Raw genomic sequence first — 13,636 nt, forward strand, 5'->3', positions numbered from 1 at the left:
AAGAATGAGTCGTACCGGCAATAATATCAAATTCCCTGAACCAACACGAACTTAACCAACCTTATTTTTATTAATATTTTTATCTTATTACAACATTTCCTTCCTTTAAACTTGTCTAATATATTTTAGGACATTTTTAAATATTTAAATGTTTGAAACTATTTATAAAATGTAGTAAAACCTTTCCAATTATATATGGTTTATTTACGAAATAGTAAAAATAGTTTTATTTATTTACGTATTTATTCTAAATTACATTACATTGTGCTATCAAATGTATAAATTTTTAATTTCCAAAACCCATAAATATAAATATGAGTGGAAAGATATTGGATGTGTGATGAGAGGAATTTTCTCTCATAATTTTAATATATTTATTATTCATTTTAAAAACAAAATATTGATATTAAAATTAAAGACAAATGCCACGTCAGAAACACCGTTTTGGCTGTCGGCATACCAAAAAGAGAGAACGTGCTGTCACGTCAGCGAAACGCCACGTGGTAAACTCTCCTTGTTTTTTCTTTTTTTCTCTGATTTTCCAGCTAAGAAAAAGCCGGTTGGAATTCGTAATGCAATTTAATTACTTTAATGACATACGTTTCCCTAATCATTGGGCCATAATCAAGTATTTTAATTGAAGTTTAGATTTTTTTTTTCTTTTTTGTTTTCTTGTCCGTTGGCTAAATTATAAATTTGTGGATTTATTCTCAGTTTATCTCTTGATTCTTTTGCTTTTATTTTATTTTATTTTAATTCGTGAAGTTTTAAGAAGTAATTATCTTTGGACGTTGGAATTTACGAGTTTAATATGTGTATTTCGACCACTTTACCGTTGTGTAGTATAACTCCCTTTCAGAATACGTGGGTCGAAGAATAAAACTTCTACGTTTAAAGTTGATAATGCAAATGTTATGTCACTTGAACTATGTTTATCTTAATCTCTCTTTTGATCAACTACATGTTTGATGAAATATTCGTAAATTAAAGTGATTGGATAGATTTATATATCGAAGTAGGTTAGGGTAGAGAGTAAAGAGCTTTGAAACATAGTGATAAAGGTACGTAGCTCAAATAACTCATAAGAAGGTCTAGAAGGAGCTTAGAGAGACCTATGTATGACATGTGAATAATATTATACCACTTAAAAGTCACATTAAGGAATTTGACTAAGGACGCCCATGGAAAATCTATATAGAAACTCACGAGGACTTAAGAAGTCAAATGAAAAACATTGTAGGATCCATGGGAGATCTTGGAAGATTTATGGAAGACCTTATAGTAATTGAGAAAGTAGAGTACACACCGATAATATCATCCAAAAAAGAAATTTCTCCATGCAAGTTCTTCCTCTATTTCAACTTTCTAGTGAAACCGTCTAGGTTCTCACTTGATTATTTGTAAAGAAATCGTTAGAAATTGCTGGGATGATCTAGTACTTAAGACATTAGTTACAACATCACGTTGTGGAGCATAACCACCCAACAAATATTAACTCGTTGATTCCATAAAAGTTGAAAAGAGACAATTATGGGTCCAACGTTAACTGCACAAATACCATCCTAAATATAAACAACCTAAGTTATAATTTATTGATAGTTTAATAAATAAAAAAAAAAAGTGACAAAGTTTTACAATTTACCGTCAAGTCGCTTGATTATAAAATTAATGTTTGTATAATCTATTTATTTTGACTATTTTACTTATTCAATCCAAGCCTAATCATCTTCATCAAAATTATAAACTTCTATCAAAACCTATCAATTATTAATGTTTATTAATTTGATAGAATCTAAAAATTTACTATATTTTGTAAATATTTTAATTCGTTATTTCATATATGGAAAGAGTAAACAAAATTAATCCCAACGCTTACTTTAAAATCTAACATTTTTTAACTAAAAAAAAAGTTGAATGTCACTTTCCATTTTTCTCTTAAAAAAAAGTTGAATAGAGATTAATATAGTTCCTATCATTCAAATAAACCATTGAAAACTTTTATCCTATAAGGATCAAACCATCCCCTTTTTGGCATATTTTTTCTTTATATGTTTTAGTTAAATTTGTCTTCTTTCGATTAAAATATGCATTCATTGATAGAAATATTGTTATTCATATTTATATGAAATTTGATGGGTGAATGTATATATGTTTTCTTTTATTTTATCATTGTCTTTTTATATGTACTTATAAGAGATAACTATTGATATCAATTCTTAAGATCGATATCAAACCTATATGTCAATCTTCGAGAATATATATGTCTATTTTAAAATTGATATTAACTAAGAAACTTGATAAGCTTGAATCCAAACTTAGTTTACTCAAAAGCAAAAAAAAAATTATCTAATTTTTTTACTAAAAGATATAAATAAATATGTAAACAAACAATTTGAGCATATTCAATGCAAAATATATTACTTAAAAGGTCATCTATTCATTTTTTTTTTTACATAAATAAATAATCAAAGCATATTTAGTGTACAACATATCATTTATCTATTAAATTAAAAATATTGTAAGATAATTTTTATTCGTTTTTAAGGTTGTTTAATTTTTATTTTCAAAATTTCAAAAGTACGATGTTTCAATTAACCTTAAATTTAGTCTAATAATGATTTTTATGAAAAAAAAATAAAATAACGTATATTTAACTAATTGATGAGATCGTGTTCAAAGTAGGTCGTTTACGTTCTATATATTAATATATAATGATATTCTTTTAATGCTGGCTGATTTGATCAATGGAAAAGAAAATGTCTTTTATATATGTTTTCTTCCTTTTTTTTTTTTTAATTTTAAAGAAAAATATCCTCAACATTCCCAAACCTTATCTTTTGGGTTATCAAACAAATTCCAATCAAACAACATATTTCAATTGAAATGATGCATCAACAATTTTTCTTTAATTATTATGTTGGTTAAAATGATGTTTTGTTGACTATAATCTTCATCCTTTGATTCTAATTCTAAAATAATATTTGTACTCATCTTCAAAGTTTTCATTTATCGACAACTTAATAATGTGTTATGGTTCAATTTTTGTTCCAATTTATTCACTTTAATTTAATTAAAATGGTTTTGGTTATTTTTTATTAAATTAAATTTTATTTTCTAATACCATAGTTACATTCTTAACTAAATTTTAAAAACAAAAATAATTTTCAAAAGTTTTCAGATGTTGACTTAATTTTCTAAACTTAGATATATATTAAAAAAAGTAAGAAAAATTATCAAAAATAGAATCTTTGACAAAAACATTTACACTTCATAGAAAAATAAAGTATAATAAATTTTATCTTTTTAGTGATTTTGTCATATTAAGCATAAATAGTTTATCAATTTAAAAATAAAAATTCGAAGATAATGTTTATAAACTTTTTTTTCATAATTAGAAACTTAGTCACATGGGGATCCAATAAGAGACCAAATCAAGGCAAAGACTTAACGATCAATATTGGAAGGGAGCCCAACCACATACTTGGCCCAAACTCCAACACCTAAGTGTATGGACAACTTATACAACCCATAGTTAAAATCACCTCGAACAACGACGATAGTTTAATAGTAATTTATACATGTCTTTAAATTTGATCTTTCAAATTCATAATCACACATCAATGATGTACTTGAAGTAACTTTTTTTTTTAATGACGGGAATATTCTAAATTAAAGCGAATGTGAGCAAAACTCAACTAGTAAGAAGTTGTATTAACTTAATCTAGGGTTTAGGGACAAATTAGTAATTTAACAAATTTTATTATTTTAAGAAAGTGTAATACTAATATATTTTGATTCTTTAATTTACTTTTTTAAGTGTTAAGTTATTAAAAAAAATGGTTTTTAAGTACGGATTTGACCAGTCAAAACATGGGGTTTTCTTCCTTTAATTTGTTTATTTTCTCTTTGAGAGACATTTTATGTGTAAGTGTGTACGTGTAAATACATTAAAAGTCAATGATTGACACTTTAATCCTATTTTATTACATTACTATATTCTTTTAATCATATATATATAAAGAGTTTGAATTTATTTTATTTTAATATCTTTACTTCTCTCTTAACTACAAATCTGTTTTATATTTTGATTTTTTGAATTTTCCAAAAACAAATAATTTACTCTATTATAAAATTGTTAAAAAAAAAAAAAACAATTATTATAGTCCATTGTTGTCCTTAATCTACTTGATTAAATTCATAACTAGATTAATGTGCTAGCACACATAATTAAAGTTACATCATTGATGCACTAAATTTAAAATATGACAAAGAATCGATTTTGGAAAAAAAAAAAAAAAAAAAAAGCAAGATTTTGAATGCAATATCTTCTCTCAAAAGTAGAGATAAAAATAGCTCTTTGATAACAACAATTACGAGAGTGTTTGATACATGTTTGTTAATCGTGTAGCTAACTCATACAACATATTTGTACTAGTTTATATCAATCATTCATTCAAACATAGGTTGTAAAAGTAAATTAATTTATATCGAAAAAAACTTAATTAAAACTATAATTTAACCGATTAAGATGTATAACGTCACTCGATATTATTCACGAGATTCTAAAAGTAACAAAAGAAAAAGGAAATTAAGCTATCACACAATCTTATATAAAATTAGTATATTGTAATATGATAAATTAGAAAATTGCACAAAGCCATAACTTGGAATTGGGAACCACGTGATGCCATTAAGACAAAACCACCCGACCAATTGATTAATTAATTAAGGTAAGCTCTAATTTCAATGATAGAAATAGATTAAATTAAAGAAAAGAGATGGGATTGTGAAGGGGTATTTCAGTCAAATTGTCAAAGAAAGAAAAAGTTACCAAATTAATTTAGAGCAAAATGAGAATTTTTTTTTTTCGTTTTCTTTTTGGTGTTAGTTAACACAAGGGAGATCTATGAGGGATGCCTTTTCTTCTACTTATGCTTATACTTGTTGCTATGTCTTCACTCGATATCTTTCTAGACGATCTTCCACACAAACAAAGACCACTTCTTTTCTTACGAACAATTGGTGGTTGAGCTATGCTCATGTTCTCGGAACCTGAGGACGAGCTCATCGGTTCATCGTAGTCCACGATTGTCGAACGAGGAGTCTCGTTTGTCATCTCATCGTCGCCTACGTCTTGTGGAATTAAGAAATCCATACTAAGTGGGAGAGAATTGCATGGTCTGAGGTAAGAAGTTAAATCTCTCTTATGCTTCAACACAAAATCCACCTGAAATTAGTGGAAAAAAATTATAATTAACCCCTTTTAAAATCTTGGTTAAATTTTGTAAAATTTAATTAGAATTTAGTTCTTATGATTTAAAAGGTAGAATTTCTCTTTACAGTATGATAAAAATAACCCTTAAAAACAACGAATTATAAGGGTTGAAATTCTAAATTTTAATTTTCTTCTGACCATCAAGGACCAAAATTGTAATTTAACTTGAGAAAAAAATATATAATTAATGTAGGTACCTTGCATCCAAGAGAGCAATGAACATAAGGTTCTTGAAGACTTCGATCACAAGAAGTGCAAAAATTTCCAGACCCTTTAAATTGTCTATTCTGAGGTCTCTTCTTGATGAACACCACTTTGGCACTATTTATGGTATAAGGCTAAGAAATTTACAAACAAAACCTTCAAAATTAGCTAAATTGTTAATTAATTAAGCTCAATTAAGAGAAAGAGTTGATCAATTATATATATATTATACTAACCTGAACATTTGAGCAATCTATAAGCTTTTGAAGATCTTCGAGTCGAACGACGTCATGATAAACGTATCGACGAACTTGAAGTAGGCGATGGAATCGGTGAGACGACAAACAATGAGGGCAAATACTAATGCAGCAATCCAAACAACAAATGTTCTTCTCATTCTTCTTTGAAGTCTCGTGAAATGAACATCCCACAAAGAACTTCTGGTTGTAAAGTGCTTCTAACCATGCAGGCTTCTGAATTCCCTAACGAAAAAGGAAAAATACACAAAACCCCCCATCATCATCAATCGAACTACAAAACCCATAATAATCATTAGAGAGAAAAAATTTCTAAAAATTTTACCATGATGACATAAAACACTTGAAAAAGTTTGAAAGAGATAGGGGGTTAGGAAATGAAGAGTAGTATATATTTTGGGTTTTTAATGAGAAATTTTTTGGAGAGAGGGATTAATATTAGGGCAAACATGAAGTATTTATGGAGTTTCACAAAGGAGGAAAGGACATGAAATTAATTAAATTTATTCCTTGGGGAACTACACAACATTTTGTCAATTGGGAGGCTAATTTATTTTATTACTTTTAATTTAGTTTTAGTTTTAGTTTAATATACATACATACATACATACATACATACATACATATATATATATATATATATATATATTAATTAATAAAGAGAAGTAAGATAAATGAGAAAGAACATGGGTGGTGTTTTTATGTCTCCCATTCTAAATTTAAACTATTAATTTGCCACTCATCTTCTTGGCTTAAGTGCTCCAATTGCTTAACTTAATTAACTAATCTTTTTTTTTCTTTTTAATTATTATTGTTTTTCAAAAAAATAAAAAAGAAAGAAAAAAAAAACTAATCTTTTTTTATTTATTATTTTTTTCAAAATTAATTTTTTTTTTCTTGAACTAGCTGCCCTTTTTCTCTCTCTATTTTGATCCTCATCTCTTGCTAATTCCAAAATAAAGATCCATAAATTATCTTCTTTTTTTTTTAAGAAAAAGAAAAGTTTATCTCTATTATTGCATCATTGTTTGATTTATGTCTTAGATCTAAAAGATCTTTTGTTTTTGGCATAGTCTTTTTATTGGTTTAATTATATTTTTCTATTCTCTCTTTTTTTTTCTTTTTTTTTTTTTTTTTTTTTGCTTAGTTAAGAATATCTTGGGTAAAAAACAAAAAATTCAAGGTTATTTTAAAGATATATTTATTGGGTCAAGAAGAAGAACATTATATTTAGCAAGTCTTTTTCATGTGTGAGAAAAAAAATTATATATATATGAATTGATTTATGCAAACATAAGCTATAAATTTTGGAAACCTTGTAAATCATACTTCCATATTATTTGTTGGAGAAGTTACTATTTAATCTACATATTAAATTACAATTCTATTATTTAAAATATGTAAAAGACCCGATAAATAAAAATCAATATTAAATGAGAAGAAAACAATATCAATTGATCTAAATGTTTAAGTCAATGAATGAACGCGCAATTTGAATTTTAATGTACAAATACTAAGGAATTTCAAAAAATGAAGATATTTATATGGTTTTTTACATAAAAGCAATGATTAAAGAGTAATTAGAGGCAGAATAAAAGGGGAGAAGGAAAAGACAATTCAAAGGACTCCCAATCCCATGAAGCACAATGTTCAATAGGAAGCCTTGATACTCACATATAGACAAGGTTTTTTTTTTCTTTTTTTTTAAAGGAGTAGTTAATAAATTATGAAGAAAAAAAAATCTTGGAGCTTTGTTATTAGCTTGATCATAAACAAATTGAAAAAAAAGATTCATATAATCAAAGTTAAATAAAAATATATAAAAGTTGAATTGGTTTTGACTAGAAAAGCAACAAAAAATGGGAGCTTGTCTTCATATAGTGTTGTCAATATCATCTTAAAGCAGCCATTATTCATTGGAATTAACTATAATGTGTTTTACATAATATATAATATGTATGTAGCTAGGTCTAAATGAAGGTAGGGCTTATTAAAATCCTAATTAATATCATGAGGCAATTTAAATTTTATTATATAATTGGATCTTCGATACGTTGTATTCTCGGTGTTTGAAAAAATATTGTGTTATGTGTTTATATATGTTGAGATGAAAAATTTCATGTTTAATTTGTATAATAAGATGAAGTGCATGCGTTTGAATGAAAATTGTACTTTGAAATTCAAACTATAGTATTTAAATTATATACCGAAAGAATAACTACAATCTTTTTAGTTCTACGATTATATTCACACATAATTACTTTTCTTTGTTTAGTTTCCATTTCATTTCTTTTTATTTTTTCTACTAAATTTTGGTTGGGATTTTGAAAGGTTTTTAAAAATAAAATTTTTATTTCTACACAAATAGTGGTTTGGGAATCCAAAATTTTAAAATTTAATAAGTGTAATGTTAAGAATGAAAAAGTTAACCAAACGAACACATAATTACTTGTTTGTAAAATTATTCCAAAAACTTTATTTTCTTGTTTTCAAAATTAATTTTTAAGAACTATGATAAAATTAACAAAATCAATAATAAATTATATACTTTTTAAAATATGATATATATATATATATATATATATATATATATTCATAGATTTCTTTTTTTAAAAAAGAGATATATATTAATTTTAAAATGAAAACCTTAGCTTTCTATTAAAAAAAAAAGGCTGTTTGACTAGGAAATTCTTTGACTTATTTTCTATTTTTTAGCAAATGCTTTAATATTAATATTTGCTGTAAAGTAGACTCTAAAACAATATTTAAGAACATAAAAATAGTAATTATGTTTTTTTTTAAATCAATTTGTAGTAATCTAAATGGAACTTAATTATAATCTAAAAGATATTGCTAATTAATTGTTCAATTTGCAGGTCTTGAATTTCATCACAACCACTGGGTTCTGTTTTCTTTTAGTACAATAAAAACAAACTCAAACAGTTATCTAACTTCCGCGGTAAAAAAATATTAATTGTCGTTGAGCCAAATTTACTATGAGATATTTAAGAAATAGATTAAGAATCAAATTGATAATAATAAACAATTTTAGATAAAAATAAAATAAATAAGGGTTTCACACAATCAATGAGACTTTTAACTTAAAAATAATCTAATAGATATAAATTTGAATTTTATGTTTAACGAGACTCTCAAATTCTATAAGTTGTATTGTTTTAAACTATCAATGAATAATTGTATTAATTCAGACTATGAACTTTTTGTATGTAAATTAATATACATATGAAAATTCAAAGTTTAAATGGATTATATTATATGTGGTGTACCGATATAGTACTGCTAATCTTCGGCATATGGACTCGGTGAAATTGAATTTTCTGTTTAGTCCAAAAAGTTTAAATGTATAAATTGACATAATTTGTCAAATAAATCAATAATTTATTAAACAAAAAATGAAAACTCTTAAATTTATTAATTAAACACGAAGTTGAAAGTTTAAGTACGCGGACCAAAGTGCTTTTAAATGCTTAGAGATCAAATAGACATAAACTCGAGAAATACAAACTAAACAAAAACCACGTAAAGCCAAACATAAAAAGTTCCATTCCTCAATAGAATTCAAACACATGTTAAATTTTTTTTCTAAAGTTGGAGACCAAAACACTAATTCCTTTCTTCAATCTACCTTTTAAACCCTTTTTTTTAAGCATTCAAACATACATTGAAAGTTGGAGAAATAAAAAAACAAGAAGAAAAGACTTCATGGGGAATAATAAAAGGGTTTAGGGTTATTGATTATATATTGAAAAACATACATACATACATATATATATATATATATATATATATATATATATATATATATATATATTATTAACTTTGGGAAGTTTTTGTACAAACTTTTTAACCTCAAATCCCTTGTATTCTGTCTGTTGTTTTGGCAAATAATAGGAAGTGGAACAAGACATCAATATAAGACATCCATTTGTTTGTACTATAATATATATATATATATATATATATATATATATATATATATATATCAAAATTTATTAATTAATTAATCCGGTTTTGAAGCAATCAAACATGGAAACCAAACACAAATCAAAAAAAAAAAAAAAAAAAACCAACCACTCCACTAATGAAAAATCAATTCCATTTTTTTCAAAATCCTCTCCAAAAATTTGTCCTAATAATAATAATAGTAATAATGAAAAAAATATCGTTTTGGCATGGATGATTTTTTTAGTCTAGTTTTCATTTGATTTCTAGGTTTTGGAATGTTTTATGTTTTGTTCTTAACGTTTGGGTTCGGTAATTTCAATTTTCTTCTTAGGTTTTAAATTATTTCCAATTTGGTCCCTTAGTTTCACGATTTTAAAATTAGACTAAATACACTTTTTTTTTTTTTGTATTTAGCATTAATGTCAATTTTTTTAATTAAAAAAATGATTAATCAATGTTCATTTTAAATTTCACTTTTTAATTAATTTTAAATAAACAATAGAAATATTTAACACTAATGATTGAAAATGGATATTTACTTAAAATTTTGAGGTTTAAAATGTAAATAGGAATCAAATTGAAACAAAAGGGTAAAATTGGTAAGATTAATTTGAAATTTAGATTAAAATTGAATTTCAAAATATCTTAAAACTTAACAATCAAGTAGAAACTAAGACTAAATTCTATTTCTTAGTAAGAATTGATGATCATAATAATAATAATAATAATAATAATAATAATAATAATGTATTGTTTTTATTTTGGTTAAATTAAATTAAATTATATAATATAAGTATAACATAAATGTTTGACAGAGAGACAAAGCACAACTCACAAAGCACTAGTTTTTAGGGCAAAATGGGATAGCTTACCTAAAATTATTTGTTTTTGGCTTCAATTTTTAAGGAACAACATAGAAAACAACCCCACCATTATTAAAATTCAATTCAATTCAATTAAATTAACTTTTGTAATTTTTTTTTTAAAAAAAAATTATGGCTTTATGCTCTAACCAAGGGCTCATCTTGGGGCTTTCAATATTAATAATTTTGCAAGAGGTCACCTTTCATTCATTCTTACGTGACAAAAGATATAATTACAATTTAGGTTAAATAAATTTTGTTTAATTTCTTTCAATTCATATTTAGGGTTATTTCTCAAAAAGAAAATTACAATATACATTTAGTTATTAATTATCATATTTGAAAACTTGTTTATAATTATAAGGAAAAAGAGACGATATGTTATGTGTGATTGTCATGAACATAAATATTATGTTGAGCTTAACGATTCTATTTTTTGTTTGGTGATATTAGCTTTGGTAATTGAACATCGGATTTTTCTAAAATATAATAAGGGGAAATATGGTGATCAAATTTCTAACTTGGAAGTTGATCGTAACAAATACTATGTGTCAATTGAACTTAAGCTCGTTTTAACACTGAACATATACAAGAGATTAGAATGCATGAAAAAATTATAGTTAATATAATTGTAAGTCGATTACGTGTATCTATATTTTTTAAAAGAAAAAGAAAATACTTTTTGATTTTTATTTGATCCCTTACGAGACATAATTTTACACTTTTATTCATAAATTTTGAGCTTTGAATTTTATTTTCATATGGTCGTTTAAGTTTCAAAGCGTTACATTTTTTTCCTTTGAATTTTAGGTTTTGTTTATATTTGTTTTCTAGGTTTCAAGATTCACTCTTTTATCCTTGATTAATTAATTTTCACTTCATCATTATTTTCGATTATTGGTTATTAAAAATTCAAGGGACAAAAACCAATGTGGACATAGTGAAATAAAATTTAAGATTTTCTTTAAATAATATTATTTTAAAAATATAATGTCAAAACGGTACATGACTTGAATGCCATATCGTGTATTCAGTCCACAACTTAACCTAGTCGTGGACGAGATACACAACTTCACTAACCTATTTTTACGATACTTCCCCATTTAACCCTATTTTTAACATTATTTTTTAAAATTATGTTATTAAAAAATCCAAATTTAATTGATAACCAACATAAATTGAACCGTGACTTCCGTTTAAATTTACTTGACTAAAATCATTGCTACTCTATATTATATGATAACGATATTAAGAAAGAAAACCTTTGATCACTAATTAACGTTGCACGAGTTAATTTGAATATGAGTGAAAATAAATATAATGTTTATATCAACGTTCTAACAAACTTCATTATATTTACAACTATTTTTAAAATATTGTTATATATATGTCAATACTTTAAATCTAATCGTTATATTTATAATTAATTACTTCTACTTTTATCTTTAATTATATTTCTTACTAACTAGGGTTTGGGAAAAAAACACACACACACACTTTATTTGTGGAGAATCTTAAATTTTCAGTATTTTTAATGGCTTAACTAAACACATCAAATATGTTTCTTATTTATGAAGGCAAAGACATAACTTTAATTCTTTGCAAGACAAATTCTTAAATATATAAAAACTATTATTCATCCATAAGGTAGTGGGTCTCTAAAATATTGTTAGGTAAAAAAAAAATATTACTTCTTTTTTCCTTATAAAATAATTCACTTTCCTTGGACTTGTTCACAACTTCAAAAACAAATTCCCCATGCGAAAGGGAAAGGTAATTAAGTTTATGGACTCAAAAAAGATAATCACATAAAAATGTATATAAATTTAGACCCGTTTGATAATTATTCTAACCATATTTAGCCAATCATTTTTTAAAAGATTATGTCTATAAACAGATCTTTAATCTCTAGCTAGATTTATCTTTGTTTAGTTATCCATTTTTTCACTCATGAAATCAAAAATCAAGTCAAGTTTTGAAAACGAAAAAAAAAAAAAAACATAGAAAAATTCTTAATTGTTTTTGTAATTTAACTAAGAATATAACCTTTTTACTAAGATCAAAACCATTGCTATAAATTGAGAGGGAATCATACACGATTATTTTCAAAAACATGTTTATTTATTTTAGAATTTGACTATAAATTTACGTTTGTTTTTTAACAAAGATAAAATCATAAAAGTAAGTAAATAAATAAATAAGAAGAAAACAAACACAAATTATAAAATCGTTATCATCATGGTGTGATGGTCTTAATTATATCAATATTTTTTTTAATTACTTTCATTTACTACATAGATTTCACATATCATATAATGCTTTCTTTTAGCAAATTAAGTAGAAACTAAGTTGATTCTTTAGAAAATAAAAATAGAAATATAATAAAATAATTTGACTTCTATTTGTAGTAAAAAAAAAAAAAAAAAAAAAAAGAGGAAATTTTGAATAAATGAAAATTAAAAGTAAAAAGTAAATGGAACTTTCGGTTGTTAACAGCAATTTATTTGATTGTCTTTTAAAACCGACCAATTAAAATTGTACCCCACACGTGCAAACCTTATTTTCAAATCACATATTTTTTCCAAATTATATATATATATATATATAAACTCTTACAAAGAAAAACTAATAAATATCTTTTACAAAGAAAAAATAATAAATATCTTTTACAAAGAAAAACTAATAAATATGTAATAAAAGAAAAGAGTGGGTAACCCCACGTGCACGTGCCATGACAACAAAATAAAGCAATTTGAATTTTGGCATAAAGCTAGCTCACGTGCAAGAGATCTACTCATAGGCTTCATTTATGTTTTCTTTTTTTTTTTTAATAATGTTAGATTTGTGTAATTAGACGTTAGAGAGTTGAGTTTATGTTATATATATATATATGCATGTCTTTATTGATCACTCGAACATAGTTTGATGAACAAGAGAGATTTAACTTAAACATAGTTCAATTGATCTAGACATATATCATCGATCAAGAAGGCTTAAGATTTGAATCTTTGTCCTCATAATATTTTGAACTAAAAGAATAAATAAGACACTATTTGTTAGATCAATCACTC

At 24.9% G+C, this 13,636-nt stretch overlaps 1 protein-coding gene across 1 annotated transcript; it reads right to left on the bottom strand.

Moving 5' to 3' along the window:
* Nucleotides 1–4,660: 4,660 nt before the first annotated feature.
* On the bottom strand, nucleotides 4,661–6,157 carry LOC103496511 (protein RGF1 INDUCIBLE TRANSCRIPTION FACTOR 1). The gene is made up of 4 exons (XM_008458383.2): nucleotides 6,062–6,157; nucleotides 5,716–5,961; nucleotides 5,473–5,613; nucleotides 4,661–5,227 (listed from the first exon to the last, which is right to left on the bottom strand). The coding sequence occupies exons 1-4, from the start codon at nucleotides 6,062–6,064 to the stop codon at nucleotides 4,889–4,891; spliced, it is 729 nt and encodes a 242-aa protein (XP_008456605.1). The 5' UTR covers nucleotides 6,065–6,157; the 3' UTR covers nucleotides 4,661–4,888.
* Between the last annotated feature and the right edge of the window lie 7,479 nt (nucleotides 6,158–13,636).

Source organism: Cucumis melo, chromosome 5 (assembly GCF_025177605.1).
Source record: "Cucumis melo cultivar AY chromosome 5, USDA_Cmelo_AY_1.0, whole genome shotgun sequence".
Lineage (NCBI taxonomy): Eukaryota > Viridiplantae > Streptophyta > Magnoliopsida > Cucurbitales > Cucurbitaceae > Cucumis > Cucumis melo.

Bases quoted from the DNA above. Each gene is read 5' to 3' on its own strand.
- LOC103496511 (XM_008458383.2), bottom strand. The intron at 5,614-5,715 runs GTTAGTATAATA...TAAATTTCTTAG, and splicing joins TAGATTGCTCAAATGTTCAG to CCTTATACCATAAATAGTGC. The intron at 5,228-5,472 runs GTACCTACATTA...CACTAATTTCAG, and splicing joins ATTGCTCTCTTGGATGCAAG to GTGGATTTTGTGTTGAAGCA.